This window comes from Lepisosteus oculatus, chromosome 1, assembly GCF_040954835.1.
Source record: "Lepisosteus oculatus isolate fLepOcu1 chromosome 1, fLepOcu1.hap2, whole genome shotgun sequence".
Lineage (NCBI taxonomy): Eukaryota > Metazoa > Chordata > Actinopteri > Semionotiformes > Lepisosteidae > Lepisosteus > Lepisosteus oculatus.
In genome coordinates this window covers 61948183-61973766 of record NC_090696.1, presented here as the reverse complement: position 1 = coordinate 61973766, position 25584 = coordinate 61948183, and the positions used below count along the sequence as shown (strand labels likewise).

The following is a 25584-nucleotide window of genomic DNA, read 5'->3' as shown; positions in this document are numbered from 1 at the left end:
ATCCAATGAAATCAGCTCAGGTTTTCATTTATTTAAATGCAACAAACTGCTAAACCTCAAAGCAGTAATTCTTAGTGTTCCGTTAGTGTTCTGGTGTAGTGTTGATCTTAATGTAAAGTGCTTTCCTTAATGCACTAGATTGCAAAAAAAAATCATGTTTCAAGATCTGACATTTTGGTTTACTGATAAAGACATGATTTTTATTAAAACAGAACAATACATCAATCAGGACTGACTCTTGTCCAAGGCAAATAAACATTCAAGATGGATAAAAGGCTAACATACTGTACAGGTACCTGTCAAATATAATCTCTTCCTAACAGGACTATTAGAGGCAAAGACCTCTAGAAGCTTGAATCGGGAAACCATTGCATTAACACTATTTCGCTGAACAGAGGGAAATCTCATTTAGACATACTGCTAGTCATCAGGCCTGTTTTGAAACAGGTGGGACAAAGGATTTATTTGTTTCACATACTGTACTGTCCTACACTAGAAAATGAAAGCCAATGAATGAGTGTCACTAGAGATCTGCATCCTGGTCCTTAAAAAAAGGAAAATGTTCATTAATTGTGACGAACCTGCCTTAGAGTGCTCAAAGTAGAGGTGCTCACTAGAGCCCAGATTGAGTTTACAGATGCACAGTAGCCACAGTGCAGCTCAGTGTGGTTTCGAAATTACAGAAGCTTATTAGGAAATTCCCCGGAGAGCCGATTAAGGCACCAACGAACGCTCACACTTTGAAGTGTAGTCATTTCTGGATGTTTTATACATTAGCGTAACAACCATTCGTGTGACCATATAAAAATGTACATGGCGCCAAGAAAACAGGATACATTCGGAATGAATATAATTTTAACAAAATGTGCCATTTTTGTTGTTGAAATGTATCAGCTCAATTTTAAAAATAAGACAGAAAAGAGACACATTTGCAAATTTACCTTTTTATTGCTCTTCCAAACAAACGTTTCACTTACAAAAACCTACCCGTGAAGTAAAAAGTTTTTTAGAGACAAGCAAAAACAATTTTTGGACTGAAAAAACTACAGTATATAATGCATCCTATAGTGTTACATCAAGTCAACCTACATTGAGGTGATACAATGTTAGGAATGGTACATTACTTTAACTCCCACTTACAGTACAATGCTTACTCAGAGATATGCAGGAAGTGATGGGTATTCAAATACATAAGGCAAAACATTTTTCTCACTTAACCTCTCTTAACAAATCACAGTCCGCTCATCCCTCTTTCACATTAGATGCATACTGACATACTGTAGCAGCAGCATTGTGAAATATGATTACATACGTGAGGGACAACAAATTAGGTAGCCAGGTTACCTGAGGTATACTACAAAATAAACATATGAGGCCAAAAGGTGTTTTCAACTGTATAATCTATCTAGTCATTTCTAATACTGATGTTAAAAGGACTAAGACAGCAAAGTCTCACTGTAAAGACTTGTCATTGCCAATACAAGCTGAATACCTCTCTTTCTATTAAGTGTTTGAGGTGTAAATATTACAAAAATATCACCTGAGAAGTGTACAAAATTAAGTCACTAGCTTGTTTATTGCAAGAACCACTGTTGCCTATTTTTTTTACAAAAATGTATGAAAAAGTAGTAATCCCATTAAAGTTATAGTCTCCCAAGTATAAAGAATATTATGTGCAAAAGAATAGTACAATTCATACACCTGTAAAAATAATAAGACAAACACCAGCCGTTTACATTGATAAAAGGTCCGTCAACAGAATATGCTAAAATCCCATTAGAAATGGGATGTAAACTTGGCATATATGAAAAAAAGATTACTGTGACCCTTCCAAGAATCACAGATAACAGGTGAACTGATTAAGAAAACAGTCAATCAAATCAATTAAGAGTGTGAAGCTGATAGACCCTACTGTACATGCACCACATGAGCATTCCCCTACTCGGATGACTCGGAACCTAAAATTGTAGTGAGGTATAACAGGGCAGGGCAGCACCGTGGCACAGTAGTTAGTATGGCACTGGGTTCATGGGTTCTATTCTGGACCTGACATGCTGTCTGCATGGAGTGTTTTCCTTGTATTTGCAGGGGTTTCCTCCAGCTGCTTCGGTTACCTCCCACAGTCCAAAGACTGGTAGGTTAATCGGCTTGTGTTGTGAGTACAGTATCTGCGCGTTTCTGACCTGCAATAGCAGTGGCAGTGTTCCCTGTTTTATGCCCACTGCTTGCCAGGTTAGTCTCTGACTCCCCTGTGACCCTGAATTGGAAGAAGTAATTGGAAATTGGCTGGATGGATGTAACAGGTCAACACTCACTGTGAGAGGACCTTGCATGGTTTTTGTATTTAGATAACTAAAGAGTTAGACAGTATTCATAAGGATTGGTAGAGTGATTGGGGCAAATATTTAAATGTGGGTTAAGTGCACATACACTACACAGCACCCTGCTGCAGCTGATACTCATCATCTTGTTTCTGACAAGAAATGCACGTGCAAATACATTTGCCCCAATCTCTCTACCTACCCTTATGGACACTAATCAATTCTTTATATGGCTCCCTAGACACAACAACAACCACGTAACCTCCTCTCAACAGCTACCCTGTTACTTGGAGATAAATGCTTATTTCACAAAGGTCATACCCTATAGTTCCTTCTGTAAATCTTTAAATGGGTTTTTGCATTTATTTTCATACAATACCAAATATTCTAAAAAAAGACATTTTAAATTGTTTAACTCATCTGAGGGCACCATATATATATATACAGCAAAAAGTCAAATTCTCAACTAATAGACATCACCCAGTTAAACAAATCCAACCAAAATTCCCTTTTTGTTAATTCTAACTTGTGAAATAGTTTGCTCAAACAAAGCTGCCATAAAAGCAGCATTTTCAATTTGATTGTTCTCATACAAATTAAAATGTCCACTATAGTCTTTAACACTAAGGCATCCTTTTTTATTATGGAAATAATTTGGATGTAAGTTCTGGGTAGGTTCTTTGACATTGATTATAAAAAGGATATGAATTCAGTCAGTTTAAAAAAAAGTGTCAATTTCATTCATTTTATAACTCCAAGTGTATGACCTTATTTAAACTCTACATGCAATAAAGATACACAGGTTTCACAAAAACCTATTACAACAAGGATTAGAACAGAATTCCCAAACCCAATGACCCTGCTATGCTATGACAATAGAACAGGAAAATAGGATCTTTACCACTTTTACCACACTTAAATGCTTAAATGTAGAAAGTAATCAAGTCACAACTTATGATTGCCTGTGCCAGGAACAATGGCAATAACTAGAAACATAATTATTGGATAACATGGTGAAATGCTTTTTGTCATTTCTATTTTACGTGATCATGCTAGCAAGAGGACACAAGAGCATTTTAATTAAAAAGGTAGGGATTTATGAACTTATTTTTGGTGCAGAAAAGAGGACAGAATACCCAGACCTTGCTTTCTACCTAAAATTGACACGTCATGTAAAATAAGAGAATTAAAACATAGCTGGGTCCTGTGCAGCGAGTGCAGTGTTCAATCTTTCTTGGACTTGAAGTAAAGTTTCTTGGTAAGCATGGATGCAAAGCAGGGCACCTGCTTCTTGCCAATGGCGCTGCGGTCCACACAGTTTCCCACACTGCGTGACGACACTTTCCTGTTGACCATCGTGAGAAGCTCCGTGAACTCCAGGGTCTCGCCAAACCGCTTCAGCATCTCACACAGGTCCTGGATGTACCATGAGCCATTGATGGTCTCACGGTGAGAGTAATAGCCTTTATTAAAACACAAAAAACCTCATTAGAATCTGTTCAGCTCTTTGAGGTTTGCAGAAAATGAAAGGCAAACTCTACTTCAGTCCTTCATTAGCATTCAACAGCTGCAAAATGTGCTGCCTGTGAGGTAATGAACTGGGAATACATTAAGGAAACATTAAAAATCCTTCAATAACCTATCGCTACAAAGACTTTAATTTCACTACTAACCTTAATCTTTATTTCTTGAATGGCTTCGGAATGAATGGCAGCAATTCATTTAACAAAACAGAATATTCTGACACCGTAAGGGCTGAGCTGGACAGTACGGTTGACACTCACTTCATTGTGCAAGAGAAACGGTGAGAGACATTGCATTGCTTCATCTTTTTCCACTTCAAAATGTAGTATTTAAAATTTTTGTTAGCATTTTTCCTTGAACAAAGAAACCCCTTTGAGATTTCCCTTCATTGTACTAAAATATAAATTCTACGATAAAGATTCCATGTGAAATAAAGGTGCAACACTTGATTGGAACACTGCAGCAAAATGGCTTCATAATCCCTTCATGACTGCTACACAAGATGTTAAAATCATATGCATAATGCTTTACAGGGACATGTTAAAACAAATGTCATGACCTCTTGTGCACCTATTGCTCATGTCCCTATAAAGCATTATACATATGATTATAACATCTTGTGCAGCATCTAGAAGGGTCAGAAGGGATTATGAAGCCATTATGCAGCAAATTTCAATATTTTCCTCCTTGTACAAGAACTATCTCTGTACCCTTCCACATCTACCAGGGATGATTTTACCTTCCGCCACCGAGTAGCACATGAGGAAGTCTGCTCCGGCAGGCAAGGTGTAGACAGCACCAGCATCCACCACCACCTCGTTGGTCACGGCATTGTCCACCACATCCATGGGCATTACTGGGTTATCGTGCTTGTCACCACGGCAAGCCTGCCCAGAGAAGTCAAGACAAGCCAATATTATAAGGTGCATAGTAATCCAGTTGAAAGTTAAGTATTATATGTTTGTTGTTTACGCACTTCTGAATTCACATCCAGGGTTTTAAGTAACAAGTTTCTCCTTACATCTACTGTATGTGTTCTGCCACTTAAAAATAAACTTTTCCCCATAGTTTACACATTTCTACATTACTTTTTGTGTTTGGTGCAAACCCATTTGTATAGAAATATAAACCACTTGATGGTGGAATCTTGCCTACCTTGAATTCTATCACAAATCTGAAAGAATGTCTATATAGTGTTGTCCGGTCAATCATTTAGAAAAAAAAGTTAATAATGAAAGCAAAATTTAAAGGAATCTCTAATTGCACCTATACTGATTACAACCGTTTGTTAAAAATGCATGTCTGGGACAGAAGTTACAATAAACAATAGCTTAGTGAGTTGCTTCGAAATAAGAAGCATGTTGAGCTTGTTTTACCAGCTCCCAAGTCTTCAGGTGCTGCCGTTTTAAAGAGAGAACTCTCACCTGAAATATAAAGATCTTTGGCTTTCCCACCAGACTCTTGCACTTGTCTCCCTTAAACAAGGCAGTGATTTCTTTGATTTCAATCTTGGCATCATAGGCATAAACATACTCATTCTCTCCATGACTCAAGAAGATGCAAACGAAGCAATCAGCATCCAGGTGGTCAGAGCTGGCAGCTGAGACATTTAAAAAGGTTAAAATTCAATTTTTTTTTTAAACAATTTTTTCCTTGACAAGAGCCAGACTACCAGCCCTATTGACCTGACACAAGCCATGCTTGTAACATTACTTTAGCCCTAATCCCAACCACACAGAATTGACACATGGTGTATTAATAAATGGGTTCTTGTAAGGGATTAGATTCTAAACAATATAACAAGGAAATAGGCCTTCTGACAGACCAACAGAACGTTGGACATAAGATGAGTAATATTTGTTAAACACATGGTTTCCCTTTATTTCAGTTTCTGCTTTGCTGTACTGAGAAATGCAAAACAAAAAAACTAAGACACACCCAATGATGAGTCGAGTACTTACTTGACTCACAACTTTATCAAATTAGTTAGCTGAAGGCACAGTTTTGCATTAAACTATGCAAAATTTACTGCATAAACAGACAAAACATTCTCGTAGGTCTGTAAAAATGGTACTGATTCTAGTTTAATAAAAAAACAGGAACATATATATATAAAAGATTAATCACATTGTACAGATGTCTATTTTCGCCTAAACTTATCTGAACCGATTCACTGGTTGTCACTAGGTTGCTACACAACTTGTAAATGAAGATGCCATATTACATTTCTCTGTAGTAGAGAAGACAAAACAAGAGGAGTAATCCCATACACCAGTTTATGATCTAAAATCAGTCTTCATTAAGCATTTCTAAAATACAATATTCCAAATTCCTTGATGTATTTTTGCCACCTAAAGGCCTCTTTGACTTAAGGGGAATTGCAGTCCCAATTTCTCTGACCGGTTATGAAATCTTGGTAACAAAATAAATTCACTGATGTTCTAGAAAAAAAAAAATCTAATTAAACACACAATCGTGAACTTAGTGAAAGTACAGTAAGTCGCCTTGTTTGACAACTTGCATTCGAATGTGTGCCTTCCTGTTTGCGCAGCAAATGTTCCAACATGCTCCGCATGCAAAGTGAACAAGTAAGTAGTATTTGTCAGCAAAACCATCTCGAAAGCAATATTTCTATTGGATTAAAAGAGATGTATTCACAAGCCTGCTTGTTTAATAATAATAATAATAATAATAATAATAATAATAATAATAATAATAATAATTGCTTACACTTATATAGCGCTTTTCTGGACACTCCACTCAAAGTGTTTACAGAAAATGGGGACTCCCCTCCACCACCACCAATGTGCAACATCCACCTGGATATGATGCAATGGCAGCCATAGTGCGCCAGACCACTCACAACACATCAGCTATCAGGGTGGAGGAGAGCACAGTAATGAAGCCAATTCATAGAGGGGGATTATTAGGAGGCCATGATTGGTAAGGGCCAATGGGAAATTTGGCCAGGACGCCGGGGTTACACCCCTACTCTTTTTGAGAAACGCCCTGGGATTTTTAATGACCACAGAGAGTCAGGACCTCGGTTTTACGTCTCAGCCGAAGGATGGCACCTGTTAACAGTATAGTGTCCCCGTCACTATACTGGGGCATTAGGACCCACATGGACCACAGGGTGAGCACCCCCTGCTGGCCCCACTAACACATCTTCCAGCAGCAACCTTAGTTTTTCCCAGGTACTGACCAGGCTCACACCTGCTTAGCTTCAGTGGGTTGCCAGTTGTGAGTTGCAGGGTGATATGGTTGCTGGCTAATATGGCTGCTGTTTACAATGTCATAGGGCCACCCACATCGCCAAACATTTTGTTGGCTTGTTCTGAATTACAGAATATGGCACTGTGCATACCTGGAGATTTTGTGTATCATGTGATGTAAATTGGAGGTTTTACAAGTGACTGTGTACATTTCACTGTTATTGCGGTTTGAATGCACTCCTCAATGCTGATTCTTTCTAATCCTGAAATATGAAAATAGCTTTGCAGTTCCCCTTTAAACATCACTTTTTTATCATTTGTATTCCTATAATATAAGGGAAGAACTTTGAATGTGTTAATTCGGTGACATTTCTTTCAATTCTTCTGGATATTTGAAACTGTTTTGCCGAGACATATTGAGAACATTTTGCACTTAAATACTTTTCTTTTTGTACCAAATATAAAAAATACTTCTTTTGGGATTTGCACCTAAGAAATTTATCATATATAGACAATTATCAAAGCATTGAAGGGGTATGCCCAGCTTTTTGTCCATATCTACTGATTGTTTGCCCACAGTTAAGCAGTTTAGATTTTCTCTGTAATCCAATGACTAGCACTTACCTTCATAAATTTCATTCAGTACTTCCTCAACTTTAAGATTATCAAATGCTTTTACTTCAAACCCTAAATCTTGAAATCTGTAAAACAATGGAACAAGTACAGAAGATTAATTTGTGAATTTCTAATAATTTTATGCCTACAGTAAGTAATCCCACTATTTAGAGTCACTAGATTTGTAAATATCAGTAGAAGTATTAACAGCTACCTTGCTAACTGGGGAGATGAGAATTTTAAAAAACATCTTAAAATCCCATTACTTCAAAAACATTTTATTTACTAGGAGGTAATGTCTTAATTTGAGCATCTTGCACCAAAAACTGATAAGTGCTAAAAAAGAAAAAAAGAACATGGGTGTTATCAGCTGCATGAACACAGACTTGCAGCTGCTGACCTTCTGAAAAGGTTGTGTTTGTCTGCATTGGTACCAAATCGGTCAGGCATGCACAGACGCCAAAAGAAGCGCTCCTGGTTGAAGATCAAGGCCAGGCCCCGGCGCTTATGGTTCGTCTTGTATTCCACCGCTGGGTCAAAGAGATCACAGCTGTAAACACACAGTGACAAATTGTCATGACTCATGTCATGTAGAGCTGGGTGATAATTCGATAACGATAATTATCGTTATAAGAAAATTTTCCTTGATAGAATTTTAACAAAAGTTCAATAAATGTTTGATACAACTGTTTATGCTTTGCGCATGACATGCGCAAGCGCACACAGTACTGCGCGAGTGCGAGTGCGTGTTGCAGACCGGGCAGCTAATGTGGTGTTGTTTACCCACACGGTGGTGGCTGACAGGATTGTAGTTAAGAGTGGAGAAATGAGCGACACTGAAGCAAATGTAGTGCTGCCAACGACCAGCTCGAAGGACGATGATGTCGTCAACAGAAAAGGTCATTCAACTTCGTAAAAAGCCAAAATATCTCCAAATTACCAATCAGACATAAAACAGAGCACTTTAAACTTTGCAGTCTGTCTGAGCCATCTTCTATGTGTGTTTTATCACACTGCAGTATTTAAGTTTTCTATTAAGATATTTATTTATTATTTTACTCATGCATATTTTGACATAAAAAAAGACTTGAATACTCTCTACCTCAGATTTGTTTAATGTTTCTGCTGTTTGGCAAGTGTTTGTTGTGTTCTTAAAATAAAGAGTTGTTTAATTTACCAATTAACTGTCTGGTTTCTTCAACTTTCACTCAGGATACAAAAAATCTTCCTTTAAACTTGAAAGAAATAATGATTTGACATTTATTGTGATAATTATCGATATCGACCGATTTGAACTTTTTTTGGCCATATCGCCCAGCCCTAATGTCATGCTTCACTAACTTTAGGACCAAACATAACACATTTTTTTTTTACAAAAGAAGAATATTATGGGCGAGTCAGTGACTGTACTGTCACCCACTCATGGTCAAACCAGCACAGACCCGTACTAACCACCAAAAACAAAAAGAAATACTTAGGCTGAAAATGTTGAATGGCTGGAAGTGTAGAGTAACCAGCTTTGCTTGTTTAGTGTTTCTAGTGAATGTTACTTAGAAAACATAACAAGCATTAATTTTTACATTTAAACTTACATTCCAGCATACCTATAAATAGGATTTTGAAACACTCTTCTTGAAAAGTATTTTGGAAGGACTGAGTACAAGATATTTCTACAAAGATGCGAGTACAGATGTGAATACCTTCATAGAATGTGCTATTGCCTAGAAAAGAACCCAGGATGCCATACCACTATGACACACATGCACAATATTACCTTATCTTATTTTAGAATGAATAGTGTGACTCACTTCCTATCAAAGACATTCTTAGCAAAAGCAATAAGCATAGGCGGACCCAAGTATCAGTTAGGTGGGTACTACTGTAAAGAAACTAAGTGTGCAAAGTAAACGTAGGTGAGGAAACCACAAGGAACCAAGAACGTATTAAAAAGTTTGCAAGCTTAAGGGAAGTAATAAGCATAATTTGATCAGTGGAGATAAACATATTCAACAACCTGAAAGGCATTGATAATGTTTCCCCAGCAGACTTCTGCAGAATCAATTGAGAAATGCAAATGGAAACTAACTACATGCACGAAACTAACTTCTTGGCACTGAAAATCAAAAACAGGAGGCGCATAAAAGATAGTGGGAGTCTGAAACAATTTGCGGAGCCATGTTACTGAAGCCACTACTCTGTCTTTTTCAGGAAATGACTGAATGAGATCCACAGGTAAATTAGTTACTATCAATGTCAGTAGTTTTAATCTTGTGTTCTTAATCTTTCTGGCTATGCAGAAGCTGCAAATAAGTGTACATAGTACAGAATACACCTGGTAGCTGTAATGATAGATTTCTGTTCTGAACCAGCATGCTTGGAGATTTTCCATGACTCTTTACAGCAACAGCACCTCAAGACATGGTAGAACTCTGTAATGTAAACTGATCCAGTTAATTAATAATGAATTGATTTAGGTCGTTAAGAACTTACAGTAGCTAGAATATAAATATGGAGAGTATTCAGCACTCAACTGCTTTCCCCTGTAGCTTTTAACTCAGAAAATAATAGCCATTATTTAAATATTTAAAAGGATCTTGTAACTGCAGAACAGCATATATAGGGAATTTTAGTGGCAGAATGTAAACTGGCTCTAAAGGTCAACAGAAGACTTCAAGCAAGACGGGAATACACATTTACGTAATGGTACATTTACAGATAACAGATCAGCAGGAAAGCATGACACTCCTCCCTTAAAACTGTATGGATGCCACCCACCGATGTGTGAACTTGCTACGGTTTCTGTAAACGTAAAACAACAATTTTACCATAACTGCCATCTTGAGAATATCTGCAAAAGGTTAGACTTTTCTAGCTAGAAGGGATAATAAGAATCATGAAGAGAATCTGCTGAGTCAAAATGCAGCACCCTGAGAGAAGCAGCAGCCACATCAAAAAGTGGATTTCCATCCAGCTGCAGAAAAAGAAACTCGTATTGAACACATACATTTCATTAATGTTACTCTGCTGCAGTTTCACTGAGAGGTACAAGAATAAATTGGTTTTTAATATAAAATTATATAAATGCAAAAATGTATAAACCATTTAATTTTAAACATCATTAAATGTATTAGTGTGGAATGTCTTACACCTAGCACTACAGTATGTGTGCCTTTTTCTATGTAATTCATCAGATTCTCAGTTACCACAAACAGTGCAAATGCGTGCTCTCTTGCAGAAGTACAGTGGTGTTTGTTGTTAACTTAATTTCTGACAGGAAACAAAGCTAAAACCAGAAAAACAGTGTGTACCTCACATTCTAGCCCACATGACTCATTTTAAGAAAGACTGACTGGCATTTTTAACAAAACAGAACCAATTACAACCAGAAACGACAAAGGAGGCAAACATGCCTCACAAATTGCCTCAGCTCATCCCACAAATGTACCCCCACAAATGCGGCTCAAGTCTAATGAGTCTGGCAAACAGCATACTTGTGACATTCTCATCTCTCTAGAAAGCCACTATCAAATGAGCAGCAGAAGGATATGTGTTGTCCCACTGTATCACATGAGGATCGGCCCACAGGAAGTTCAGCAACTGGCGTCTATGGACTCTATTAAAGTAGCACTGTGAAGTCAGGTTGGCATCAGTCACTTCTTGTAACCTGCCTTTTCTGATACAGTGGAGCTTGCAGTGGGAAAAACTTACAAAGTTGAAGAACGATGATGCCCATCTTGTCAAGAATTCGAGACGTGTGGTCTCCTTGATTATGGCCTATCATTGACAACTTTTCACAAGTTAAGACATTGCTGGCTGTGAACTTCCCACACAGCAAATAACAGTGTGCTAACTAAGTCCATCCACCAAAACAATGATGGTACAGTATAAAGGCTTTGTACTCTTGATAAGCAGCTATTCAATAACTTAACAGCTTATATTTTATTATTTTAAGATTACCTAAATAATGTGATAACTTTATATGATGCTTTTTTCACTTTATAATATGCTACTGATATTTTTTGGCACCGATTACTTTAGTTGAGGGATGACAAACAGGCTATGAAAATTAAGTAGTCAGAGCCTTGCAGCTACAAGGATGATTAGTCTATGCTGAGGGAAGCAAAGAGGAAAAACCAAACAAAAGGAAGCTAAACCTGTTCCATGTTTTAATGGTCAACCAGAAAGCTAAGAACTGTACATGTGCTAAGGCAATATTTGTGTACCTGTGTAAAACAATATTCATGTTTTATATTCAAGATATTCAAGAGCTTTGAGGGAAACTATCGGAATGTAGTGCTCTTGGTTCAAAAATATTGTTTGTTTGTTCTTTCAATAAGATTCTCTGCCTTTTGTTTTACTTAAACAAAGCTGCTGCAATGCGAACATTCTGGAAAAATTAGCTAATTCTCAACAGAGACGCACGAGGTCTGAAGACCCACAGATGGATGAGGTGGATGCAACATTTTTAAAAGGAAAACACTGAAATGTCTTACCTCCTGTAATAGGCGTCTGTTTCAGTAACATTTCCTCCCAAGGCTGAGGAAAGAAAATGAACCAAAAACAATTATGGACATATTGGAGCTTTAGTGTATTAGAACATTAAGAGTCTAGCATTTAAAAACATCAATCCTACGGGTTGATGGCATTACAACTGGAGGTATTTTACAATGTAATTTTGCTCGATGAAAATTATCTCCGGATCAGGACAGATGTCTAGCACACATTTCAGGCACAATACTGGGGAAAAAAGATTTCACAGCAATATCTGATAAACTAGATTACCAGCATGCATTAGCAACATCTCATCTGAATCACATGCAAAACTACAATGCTAACTTCAAAGAACCGTAATGCAGTTCCTAGTTATTGCAAGATCTGAGTGGGACCAACCGCTGAATGCTAAAGAAAAACTGCAGGAATTCTAAGCTGTATACACAAAGCATTTTTATAAGTGCTCAATCTGTAAAAACTGAACTAAACACTAATAGTCTGCAATTTCCCTCACGGGATCAATAAAGTATCTATCTATACCACAAATACTCTAAGTGAGATGTCCCCTCTCTTGGTACTGGAAGGTGGATGCATCCACAGTTTTTCTAGGTCTCTTTAAAGTACCAACATGACAAGAGTTGAGAGAAGCTATCATACTGCAACGCAATATGTTTAGCCTCTTGCAGCATAAAATATCAACATCTACTGTACTCTAAAAGACTCCAAGACACTCACCTTCAGGTTTCTTTGTTGGCTCACTGTCATGTTCAATTCGTCCTGTAATAATGAGGAGCAATTAATGTAATACAGTTACTTATTAAGACAGATGAAACTTCAATTAAACATTTCCAGATTAATTCAAAACTTCAGCACAAGTTCGATCGTTATTTTTCTCCGTCTTCAATATTCCTGTATCTTTGCCATGTGATCACACTTGAGCTGGAAAATATGTGGCTGTGTTTTAGAACCCTACATGTATATAGAAAGAAACACATTATTTTTCAACTCAATTTGGAAATGGCCACTGCTTTTTATTTTAAGTACCCTGGCAAAGAAACTTGTATTCCTTAGAGGAGAAAGAGACATGCATGTTCCTCTGACATGCCCACACATGTACAGCCAAGCATCATCTGAAACACTGAAGGCCCCACAGTGTTAGACGGGAGATGTAATGATGATCAGAGGAGGAAACCATTTCTTATTAATTAATTAATTACACTTATATAGCGCTTTTCTGGACACACCACTCAAAGCGCTTTACAGGTAATGGGGACTCCCCTCCACCACCACCACCACCAATGTGCAGCATCCACCTGGATAGCAGCCATAGTGCGCCAGAACGCTCACCACAAATCAACTATTAGTGGGGAGGAGAGTAGAGAGTAATGAAGCCAATTCATAGATGGGGATTATTAGGAGGCCATGATTGGTAATTACAACCTCGGTTTTACGTCTCATCCGAAGGACGGCACCTGTTTACAGTATAGTGTCCCCATCACTATACTGGGGAATTAGGACCCACGTGGACCACAGGGTGAGCGCCCCCTGCTGGCCCCACTAACACCTCTTCCAGCAGCAACCTTAGTTTTCCCAGGAGGTCTCCCATCCAGGTACTGACCAGGCTCACACCTGCTTAGCTTCAGTGGGTTGCCAGTTGTGAGTTGCAGGGTGATATGGCTGCTGGTGAATCTTATTGACTTATTGTCAATAAGTCAATTGTCAATCTTATCTTATTGACATCACTGCAAGCTTGCAGGTGCCCGCCATGTGGGTTGCAGGAGTTTACTGGAAAGCTATGAGACCCCAGGCAAACTACTCCCAACCCTATCCCTGATGATCCTGAGTCATCTGCGCATTTTCACTTGGCTCAACCCAGTTACCACTTGGGGAATCCCAGTCAAGCCCGACGTGACTCGGAAATCTGGGCCAAAGAGCTCAAAGTACATAAAGTGAGTGCCTTTAGCAATTTTCCTTAAATAATCACTTTTTACTACATGGTGAGCAATGCTACCAACTTTAAATCATCCACCCCATGTGCTGCTCCTGTTAATTTATTAAGCAGGCCACATGGTGTGCCAGCCAGCATTATTTCTGCTCCGTGATGCACTGGGATTTGGGGAAGATTCCCCACCCGTTTCTGATCACAGTTTCTTCATGCAATTTGCTGGCATCACATTCAGAAGAGTCTGATATTTATTATTTTAAACAGATGCCATTTTAACGTCACAAGACGAAACCTGGGTCTGCCTGAGGGCAGATAGATTAATTCAAGTCAAACGAGGAAGTTTACAGGCAATAGCAATACAGTATTAATTCCTTTAACAACTACATGAGTGTCATTAACATACTGTAGAAAGTTAGAAACCTGTTCTGCCACAAGCTGGAAAACCTTTGTCATCTCATGAATACTTTAAAAAAGCATTAATAAAGACAGTATGACTTCCAATGAAATGCACTCTATTTTTTTTGTCACAATGTTCCATAGCTTGTGGTTATACTTCTATAACCAAATTGTTACACCAGTGATAAAAGAACTAAATCCAAATACAGCACACTAAATATGTTCAGTGCACCTTACTCGCCTATTATAAGCATAAATCAGAATACCAATAATCATTTATGACAAGTAGAGTCTAAAGATTACCCTAGATTGCTTTTCTTGGAATTTCAATGTATCGGGTAATTTGTTCTCTGAAAGACCCTAGTTCTGAAGGGTGTTCCTTGTAAGAGCATACATACAAAACTGTGAAAATTCTAGGTTACACCATTGAAACCATTGTATTGTTCTCGATACAATCTTCAGTGCCTGTCAAACAATTTACAACAGTCATAAGATGGCTGATAAACTGATTTGCACTAGTGGTTTGCTAAGTAGTCCTTTTTCTGATGTCCATCCTTTAAATGAAATATGCTGCAAGACTGGTAGAACCATTTTATGGCATTTTAAATCTGTGCACATTGTTTACTATACATGCAACTTTCTTTAGATGTACAAGCACTGCTCAGACCATTGCATCATCCTGGATTAACCATTGAAATAGTCAAATTAAGATATTAAGTATCCATTTTAAGAACATTGTACTACAATTTAAACAACAAACTCTATTTTAAGGTTAATACTATGAAAATGTTGCACAGGTGTGTAAACCTTCCTAAATAAAAAAAATAAAATAAATCAAAGTCAAACTAACTTTTTTTTTTACAATATTGAGAAAAATTCTGGAAGATACTGTTTTCAAAGAGTCTTAATTTTAATGATTTTTGCATCTCTGTTTTCTACAGTCTTAATATGGATCAGACAAGACAAATTAGAGTTGGGTTAAAAACTTAAGGAAAGTTGGGAGGTTTCCTAAGAAAACCACTGTAATGTTATTTCAGGGCAGGATGTGGTTATTAAAAACAGAATCTGGCCAGTTTAAACTATAATATATATATATATTAAAGGGAAGCCTGAAACTAAGTTAAAGAGCACCACTTCTACATTATTTTTTAAAGTATCTGAACATAAACATCTAGCTACCTGCTAATCATACATTTACGAATAGTCTACATAAGAAATCTAGAATGATCCGATACTATGGATTCACTAAATCCCAATGTAAATCAGTTGTCAACCTTGTTTGTTTAAATTATTATTTTGCAGTTCCATAAGGACTTGTCATGACTGCTGTACCGATACAGAACAAGGGAAAGAGTCTGTGAGTGTTTATCGCTAACCTACAGTATTTCTGTTTCAGGACCTTTAGAAAAAAAACGTACTGTTTTATTTGCATTTTAATAACAGTTACAAGTTTGATGCAATTTGACGCGTTTCTCGCGTACAGCTAAAATGCACAACTGTTTCTTGAACAGCAATAAGGAAGTATAGCAACCACGTACCTAGATGTCCAACACAAGGACGCGACTTTTCTCAATTTCACTTTCAGCTGTTTCAACGAGTTAATTCAATATCCAAATATTAACGTCCTACTGCATAGTACGTACGTGCATTTACTTTCTGAAAGTATCTGAACAGATCATTAAGAAGCAACATATTCTCTCAAATACAGTTAACATTGCCCACTTCTGTTTTCTCGTGTTCCCGATTTACACCTATTAAGAAATGTTAGAAAAAAAACATTTAAATTTAACCAACGACAGCAGTTTGATTAATGTGGTTATTATAAAGCCCCGGTATTTTTACATTACTTGTACGTATTAATATAAACTCACTTACAAGCAAAACAGTCCAATGTCTTTATAGGTTTTATCCTATCTCTGAACTTTTCAAAGTGCTTGCAGTTATCAGGGACGGCTGCGATACATACTGTATATACAGTAGCTGTATCGTGGTGGCAAAATAGCCAACTAATTTCTATTTGACCAGAAACAGTTGTTTAATTGAGACTATAGAACAGTACATCTACACACCAGACGTGGCCGCTGGCTGGAAAACGCACGATATAAGTTTGACTTAAAAAAGAAACGAATGCTATAAAGTCTGTGGCATAAAAACAAGTTTTCAGTTACCTCTGAAGTCTTGCTTCCCTGAGTTTGCCATTGTTTTGGAGAGCTTGGATCTTGTGTGCCTCTCTAGCGCCTGGCTGGTACTCGTACGGGCGGAAATTACGCCTCTATGTACTGTAGTGGGCTTGGGGAGGGGGCGGCAAACAGGTGCAGATAAGTGGTTATGAGAGATGCCAGTCAACAACGTTACAACTTCCGCAAACCTGACGGTTTTAGTTGAGGAAAACCTACAGCGCTTCACAGCATTAAAAAGCCTAAGTTAAGGGGTCATTCTTGCAGTATTTCAGTGTCCAGTTGCGTACCTTTGGGGAGCTAAGATTTAGTTTTTCACAGCTACTTTTTTTTTTAAATCGTGTTTCAGTTTACCTTTGTCCGTTACAGTAAACTCCGCCCTCTGGCAAACGCGTTTTACACCTTTTTTTGTTACAGTAGTATTTTGGCAAATCAGTGGTAATTGCTTCAGTGAGGCATTTCTTCTCTCTACGCCTTTCAAGAAAGCGTAAACCAATCACCAAAAACAAATCTCAGTGGAACCAATCTGAAGCTGCGGCAGCAACCTGGCTCAACCCAATTATGCCAAAATACCTGGGGTGTGCTTTGTACAGTGTGTTTTTAATTACGTAAAGATAGTTCATATTTGGGTGTAAGAAACATTATTAACATTAAGGAAAATTTTACATGAAAACCATTTTGAAGATCACTATCGCTGTTCGAAATCTTAACTTTTCAATCTCATCTGAAAAAAAAAAACCACACACACAAGGTTATACAGTACCTTAACAATATCTTAACAATAATTGTATACATATTATTCCCATTCTGTTTGGGTTAAAGGGCTTGAGTTCTTACTGTTACACAGAATGTTCTGAATGTAATTTGGTTAATGTTCGTACATATACACTGCGCTGTTTAATTTAATGAAGGAATATAGTTTATATCTTCCCCTCATTTTCATAAAATTAGTTTTGAGTGTACTATTTTCAAATCACTTCGGACTGTCATTTTTTGGTTAGAAGTGCAACATTCCGATTTACACCTTTGTAATCGGTTACTATGTTGCTAAATTATTTGTTGCTCTTCATGTGTAGTATAGTTTCAGTTTTTCTTCGGTATAAATATACTCAACTATTTGCATGGAATTTCTTAGCATATACTGTACAAAATATACACATATACATTTCTAAAAATATAATGGATCTGCATTTAAATTACAAGATAATCAGGAGGGTTGGACAGTATGCAGTGGTTAAGATAAGATCACTTTATTAGCCATATACAATTTCTTGCATTAGGATTTCGTCTTTTCGCATACCCCAGCTTGCTCTCCATGAGACACAGACACACAGACAGGGAGAAAAGCTTGGGGTCAGAGCGCAGGGTCAGCCATTGTACGGCGCCCCTGGAGCGGTTGGGGTTAAGGGCCTTGTTCAGGGGCCCAATGGAGTAGGATTCCTCTGCCGGCCACGGGATTTGAACCGGAAACGTTAGGGGCCCTTGGTTCCTATCTGGAGTACTATCTGTGTGGAGTTTGTATGTTCTCCTAAGATTTGCATGGAGTTTCTCTGGGTGATTTAAGTTTCTTCCCACAGTCCAAAATCATACTGCCAGATTAACTGGTTTCTGGGTCAATCTGGACCTGGTGTGAGTCTGTATTTGTTTCTATCTGTGCCACAATGGACTGGTGTCCAGTCCAGGGTATATATCTCAGGTTTGCCTATTTGCCAGGGACAGTATCATTTGCTGGGGACAGGCTCCGACCCCTGGGAACCCCTAAATGGAAGAAGCAGTTAGAAAATGAATTGATGGATATGAGGAAGAACTGTTAGTAATTACATTATTTATAATATTCATTATATGCTTCTCCTAAGACTGTAACCTGGTATTTCATGAATAATACAGTGTTCTAAAACACTGTTATAGAAACAAAAGTAGTCAACGTACTTAAAAATTATCATTAAAAAAACAAAATTACATCTGGTTTGGAAAACTTTTATTTTGAACTTCATTGTGATCACAAACATATCGACACAAAATGTGATAGGATAGGACTTCTTAATCAAGAAATCTTATCAAGTGTATTAAGGTGCACAAACCTATTTTCCCAATGTTTGGGCATAGATATCCTTGAGATTTATGATGGGTCTTAGCTTTAAAAAAGGTATAAAAAGGCAAACCCAGAAAAAATTATCCTTCATTATTTATCTTATTCTTTATGAGAAACTAGATTTTTTTAAATATATAAAACATTCTGACACATTGTATCAAAAAAATTTACATTTTGTTATCAAGTAGCTGCAAAAGTTTGACATTTTTAAAGATACTGTGGCATTTAATAATCCAAACATCTTGTGCAAATCAGTATATTAGCATACTATTTTAGATGTTAACTTTGAGCAAAAACCTGTTTTTATAATCACATTCCATTCAACTTATCATGATTATCCAACTCTGTTTCCAAATTAAAAGAGCTAAAAAGCTCTGCAAAATGTGCTTTTTACTTAACATCATAGCCACAGTGTTTTGCCTCAACAATCAAAGAAGTTTACAGGTGAGGCTGATCACTAGACCCACAGTGCATTTTATTTCACTTCTGGTCAGTTTTACAATTTAGCTGATATAGTGTTATGTCTTAGAATTACTGCTGTTACTGTATATTTGGTCCCTCTGGTGCTGGTGCTAGTGAACAGTTCACTTTCCCCTTTGGATACTGTTCATATTCCTACTGCTATCATGAACATTCACATGAACGTTCACAATATACATGTTTATGACTTTGTAAGGTAATAAGGCACTATCCTTAAATTAAGTTAAATTCTACCCAGACACGTATCTTATAATCTATGGAGTTTCTTGATCGATTCAGCAATTAATGTCTCTTGAAACCAGCCAAAAATACCTCTTTCGTTTCTAAAAAATAAAACCAATTAATATACCAAAACCTTAACACCAATGTGAAATTTTAAAATAAAATAAACACACTGTGTGCAGAAAATTAAAAGTTATTCAAGGAAACGTTTTCTCAACACAAATTATTCCTTACAACGCAGCAGTTCATTGGGCTGCACCTGGACTAACGTAACGATAAATACATTTGGCTGTCCTCCTTAGAAACACAGAAAGTGTTCCTGCTCCTACAGTATGCCACCAGTCCACAAGACCTGGCTTCTCTCACAGCTCCACCTTCTCTTCATAGCGACACATACAGGAGGCTCGCTGGCTGTCCAGGTAGGGTTTACACCCCAAGTGCATGACAGCATCAAACAGCAGACTCACGGTTGACTCGCAGGCTGAAAGACATGCAGTACAGGAGCAGTTGAATATTAAATTTCCTGGCACATTTCTGAATACCCAACAATGTTCATTCTGTACAAGAAATATTAACTACCAATGTTTGTGTTTAAATAATCTTACTCATTATTACACAAAGATTTATACACGACTACCTGATAGTTAAAAGTAACTACATAGTACTGTTATCGTTGGGATTTATAAAACTGAAAAAACAAAACGATGGGCTTCATTTGAGGTGTTTGCCTCACTGTAGATGGGCCGAGAAACAAGTAAACACAAATAACCCAAAAGATTTTTCTGGTTTATTCTAACTTCTTGATCAATCATTATACATTTAAAATGCAAAGAAATAGGATAAAAGAAAGGAAAAGAAGGAAAAAAACAGAGGAACACAAAGAACGAAGGAACACCATCACCCTCCTCTTCCTTGAAGCATGTGCCAGGCAAGAGGCCCTTGATCTGATCTTGTTCAGAATCTTGAAGATCAGATTCTGGTTATGTAATCTGGACCTTGTCATAGAAAACTTGCTGTCCTCCCAATTAAAGGACATTATTTTTCCTACAATGTACAATCCTCGGGCTAAAGACGTTCTCTCCTAATTTTGTGATTCACCTTTAAATTAGAAAGAGGGATTCTCATTCACTTTTGGGCCTCTATTGTACCTCCTGCTCAGGTTTATTGCCATTGTATTTGTTCTCCCTTTTATTAGAACAGTATGTAACAAGCAAGGAAAGAGGACCCAAGATTAATTTTTGCAAACTTTAACTGTCCTTATTGATTTCGGATAACATTTTTGCCCCATTTCCAGTCCAAAGCTGGTGTTTCTACATGAACATTTAAGTATGGATACAGAGACTGCAATAGGCATAATGCATTATAATGCCTCAGACAGATTTGTTTTTAACCATACTTGAGAAATATTTTGTGACTTAGGAGTTTACACTAAGAGCCCTCTGGCAGTGTGGAGATGATTAGATATTATTACCATACCATAACACTATGATCTGAACAGTAGTTAAGGTACTCTACAGTATGTTTAATTTATTATATCGCACATTAAGTCCCCATTCATGTATAGCAGTTCATTAAGTGCTCATCTATGCAAGACATTAAAAACTGCACATTTAAAATTGCACATAAAATATATAAGTTTAATTAAGCAGCAAGGGATTGTGGCCTCATAAAACTGAAACCCAAATCACCACACTGGATACTACTTTGATATTTTTGCTCAATGGTGAGGAATGCCACCTAGTGTTCACCAAGACCATATACAGTAGCAATTACTGATTCTTTCTCACATTCTCATGAACTCCGGTTACTGACTATTTGATTTGTGTTATAAAGTCCTCGTCATTTAGCATCACGAATCCCTGATGTCTGACTTTTTTCTTTTAAGGAAACTGTATGATTTGTGTTTGCTCCATGCACAATGAGACCAAACACGCTCTCTGTAGACCATATGTGAAATAGAACAGGAACCTCACCTTGAACACTCTGGGATAACCCTAATGTTTTCTGGACATTCCTGCAGATCTTTGCCAGGCAGAACTGGAACTGTTCATCGCAGTCGTGTTTGTCACTTCCACAGGTGTCATAGCACCGGTCATGCTGATTACAACACTTAGTCATGGAAGGGATGCCGATGTCAAACTGTGAACGGACAAAAGAGGTCTTACTAAATAGCCAATCCAGGCACTTAAATAAGATTATCCTAGCACAGGCATTTCATTCAGCTACTACACTATGAGCAGCAATTACTTAAACTATTCAACATCCTCAACAGAGTAAAATTCACTTGCTGTAGGTTCAGAAAACAGTTTGCATTCCTGAAATGTAAGTGGATCCAACTGGATTTCTGACCAACTCATAGACACAATATTAGAAAAAAAAATGATAGAACAGTCCTTGTTTTGGGCTTTATTTGAAAGGCCATTTATGAAAGGAAAGCACTTCAGAATGATGGAATCACAGACTAGATTTTTCAATGGGAAATCAAACCCATGGGACTCTTCTGAAGAGGGACAGAGGTGCAGAAGACTAAATGTGGGATTGAAAGTGCTCTGAGGATTAATTTATTAATTATTAAGCATTATTACGATTTATTAAGCAGTATTCAGGCTATTCTAGAAAATAATTTGATTAATGATAAAAACCACAAAGAGATTCTGGCCAGTCTGAGAATTCAAACAAAAAAATGTCTGAGGTTTCCAACTTCCAACCACTGACATGTATACAGCTGGCATTGTTTGTTGTAAGGGTAAAATGATCAAATGGATAATAATATTCTTATTAATAGTGCATCTTTTATGACATCCAACAATACGAGAACATTAAATAAACTGAGAGGATTTCTGCACAGACATTCATCACCACCAAGAAATACACATGGCTGAAACTGTTTTGGTTTTGGATATTTTTTCTAATATGTTGCCTGATTAAGACACGTAAAAAATCTGAAGGTTCAGATTGGATGTCCGAGGGATTTCTTTAAATTCTATACCCTACCCAGGCCTGGACTGTGTATACTTTCCAAGATAATTAAAGATTATTAAAGGGTACATCCATTCCAGGACAACACTGACCTTGGGTTCCATTTGGAGGAGGGTCTAATAAGGTTCCTAGCAGGGTTTCATAGAAGCTTTTATACAAATAATAATAATTTACCTGAACACCAAACAGAGGAGATCCACATCCATTAGGAGGGGGAGGTTTGTATCCAGGCCGAGGGACAGGCTTATAACCTGTAGACAAAAACAATATATTAAGCAACTTTGTCACAGAAGATTGAGGACCATTATTGATCGTTAGAGAGTGACATAGTATAGTATTATTGTATAATTTGCTGGACTCATAAGAAACAGGTTGTGGGTTGCAGTTCAGTGTGGTACTTTGTCCACATTGCGCCAGTCAACCCAGCTACATAAAAAGGAAAAAGCATTGCTAGGGAGACACAGAGAAGGCAGTCATGGGCTTAAACACTGCAGACACCAGGATGAGCCCTTCTCATTGATGCTGTGGCTCTGTATTGTGGATTTTACCCACCTATCTATTTTACCTCTGGATTTTTCTTCCTTTTGTAAAGGGTTTTAAATAATTGTAAGACTATTCATGTATTTTTATATTTTAAATACTATAATAAAAAATACATATATTCAACAAAAAGGGTTTAACAAATAATGTATGTGTATGGATTACTGCCTTAGCCCTACTGGCCAAACAATATCTTCCTCTCTATTACCTCCTAGACCAGGGTTCCTAACTAGTCTTGGAGACCCACGCACCTGGTGGTTCATGATCCAGCTTAGCTATTTACTTAATGGAACTATCAAGTTTTCCATTGAAAGCTGGAGATTTTATGTTCCTTAAAACGCTATAGTACAAAGGCAAACTTCACAATATGTGTTAATAGCCGAGAACAATATCATGATCTCAATTAATTATTATTAGTTAAGGCTCAATCGCAATGTGACTGAGATCCTGTCTGGAAAAAAATAAACAACAGCAGGTGCGTCCCTGGCACTGCCTTAGGACAGAGTGGCATGTCCAACTATCTCCAAAATGACTTCAGCATGATAGCAGAGCTCAGTTTAAAATTTCAAAACTGGAATGTAGTTACAAATTCAAAACCTGGATTCAGACAAGCACATACTTACCAGGGTTAACTAGGATACGTTTTCCTTTTGTTAATTAAGAAGAAAAAGCTGTCGTCTTACCGTCGCTACATTTATAATGGCACAGTCCGTCCTCCCCTCCGAACAAGTCTAGTGCTGCGTTCAGATAGGTGTCTATTTTGTGGATCCCGTTGCGAATGGTTTTCAATGTCATTCTCCAGTCCGGCGTTTCGGGGTCAGGAATCTTCTGCTTGCATGTGCACACACAGCTCAAAACCCCAAAGGAAAACAACACTACAAAAACGTACATAAAAAAGTAGTGCATATTCCACCTGCAACAACCGTCGATCAATCCTCCAAAAGTCCCTGAATCCCGCGTGTAAACGGTAGATTTTTAATAGTATTCAAAAACATGAGTAATGTGCACCCTGTTTTTTTTATTTTAACACATTGCTCTTAGACGACACACGCGTACTGTACACACACACTTCTACCCTTCAGATTACTTCATTCGTCGGAGGCTTGAAGTGAAGAGAGATCAGTGTTTACAGTCTTTCCTTTCCTGTTCCGGGGTTGCAGTCTCACATGACAGAAAAGTAACCTGTCATCGTGTCAGGATACATTGAATTAGGGTTAGACACATACGTGTTCTCTTCTGAAGCATGTCCAAAGTCCAAAGTGTATATCTGAGGAAGCCTGTGCGTTTCCTGTTCTGACATCACTGGATTCTGGCCTATCTTGATATTATTCACATGGAGCTCTGGATTGCAATGGTCCATGAAAGTGCGTGGGAGGACAGAGTTAAGGCCTGGAGTACTGAGGCTAACACAGTTATAGCTTATTTTGTGGGTTACAATGGCAACTGTTTGTCTATAAGGTGTCTCTGTTGGTGGAGGCAACCTTGATTTTTCCATACTCTTCTAACACTTTTAACCTTCCAATAAACTCCTGAATTTATCCTTAAATGCTTAAATGATCCACACGTTGAAGATCACTTTGATCATTAAGAATTATATGCAACAAAGACTTGCAGTGAAATACAGTAGAAAGGAAACACCAAGCTTGCCCGTCCCTGCAATTCAGACAGAAATTTAGAACTGAGGAGGCTGTTTGTGGCTTGCAGGAAGTGTTATTTTCTTGATGTATTTAAAAAACAACAACAATACAGCCTGTTTGTTTGTACATATGTAAACCCCTAAATTTTATTTAATTCTAGTACAGATTGCTTTTAATTCATAATTTGCTTTTGAAAGATGTGTGTTCTGTAAAGACAGCAAGAAACAAATGTGAACAATTTCCTGGAAATTTCAATTAACACTCTCTTTTTCAGAAAATCAGGGTTGATTAATCTTGATTATGTTAATTAATTAACATAAGCTATTTTCCACAGACACTACAGCAGATATATAGTAAGATAAGTGCATTGGTCTGACTCCCATAGAAATCAGTGGTTTAGTCCATCATGAGAGAAAAAAAAATGTTCAGATTCTAACTGATATTCAACAGTTCTTGAAATCTCATCCTACCTTGTGTATCAAGGTGGCAACCGGTCTGTCAAAAGTGACAAACTTTAGCTCAAAAAGCAAACATGTTGTCACCATCTCTTTCATTTCTCTATTCCATATTTCTTTTGATGATCCTCCAGTACAAAAAAGTCAATATTAAGCCAGTAACTGATAGCAATTACATTGTTCTGAGAATTTAGTAGCTGGTGATTTCTTAACTGCCTTTAAAACCTGATAGATTAAAGCTCTCTAAGAAAAGCATCAGAGCTGCCTGGTGCAGCGATTCTCCACATAAGCTCAAAGCGATGTGTTAAAATAAGCCCTGTGTTTTGGAACTTACTGTGCTTGTGAAAGTTATATTCTATCTTTATTAAATTTGGTCTCTGTTAATTGAAACATGAAATGTAATGTTTGAAAATGCAAACTCAGGGATGGGCTGCAAAGGGGGAGCCTTTTAACAGAGGCCCTGTATAGTCCCTACAGAGGTGATTCATTTTCAGT

General features: G+C 37.4%; 2 protein-coding genes across 2 annotated transcripts; both read right to left on the bottom strand.

Annotated features, from left to right (window-relative positions):
• Positions 1-928: 928 nt before the first annotated feature.
• Positions 929-16784, bottom strand: LOC102696313 (caspase-6). Its single transcript, XM_006629862.3, has 8 exons — positions 16676-16784; positions 12902-12943; positions 12169-12211; positions 8076-8225; positions 7685-7761; positions 5270-5445; positions 4585-4732; positions 929-3784 (listed from the first exon to the last, which is right to left on the bottom strand). The coding sequence occupies exons 1-8, from the start codon at positions 16704-16706 to the stop codon at positions 3546-3548; spliced, it is 906 nt and encodes a 301-aa protein (XP_006629925.3). The 5' UTR covers positions 16707-16784; the 3' UTR covers positions 929-3545.
• A 1861-nt stretch (positions 16785-18645) lies between these two features.
• pla2g12a (phospholipase A2, group XIIA) lies at positions 18646-24218 on the bottom strand. Its single transcript, XM_006629861.3, has 4 exons — positions 23681-24218; positions 22632-22708; positions 21452-21617; positions 18646-19959 (listed from the first exon to the last, which is right to left on the bottom strand). Exons 1-4 carry the CDS (start codon positions 23901-23903, stop codon positions 19841-19843), a joined length of 585 nt encoding a protein of 194 aa, XP_006629924.2. The 5' UTR covers positions 23904-24218; the 3' UTR covers positions 18646-19840.
• Positions 24219-25584: the final 1366 nt, after the last annotated feature.

Excerpts from the sequence above, each read along its gene's own strand:
- LOC102696313 (XM_006629862.3), bottom strand. The coding sequence starts at position 16,706 with ATGGCAAACTCAGGGAAGCAAGACTTCAGAG. Across the intron at positions 12,944-16,675 it reads AGGGAAGCAAGACTTCAGAG|GACGAATTGAACATGACAGT; the intron begins GTAACTGAAAAC and ends TCATTATTACAG. Across the intron at positions 7,762-8,075 it reads AAACACAACCTTTTCAGAAG|ATTTCAAGATTTAGGGTTTG; the intron begins GTCAGCAGCTGC and ends ATTGTTTTACAG.
- pla2g12a (XM_006629861.3), bottom strand. The coding sequence starts at position 23,903 with ATGCACTACTTTTTTATGTACGTTTTTGTAGTGTTGTTTTCCTTTGGG. Across the intron at positions 21,618-22,631 it reads CTCCTCTGTTTGGTGTTCAG|TTTGACATCGGCATCCCTTC; the intron begins GTAAATTATTAT and ends GTCCGTTCACAG. Across the intron at positions 19,960-21,451 it reads GTTATCCCAGAGTGTTCAAG|CCTGCGAGTCAACCGTGAGT; the intron begins GTGAGGTTCCTG and ends CATGTCTTTCAG.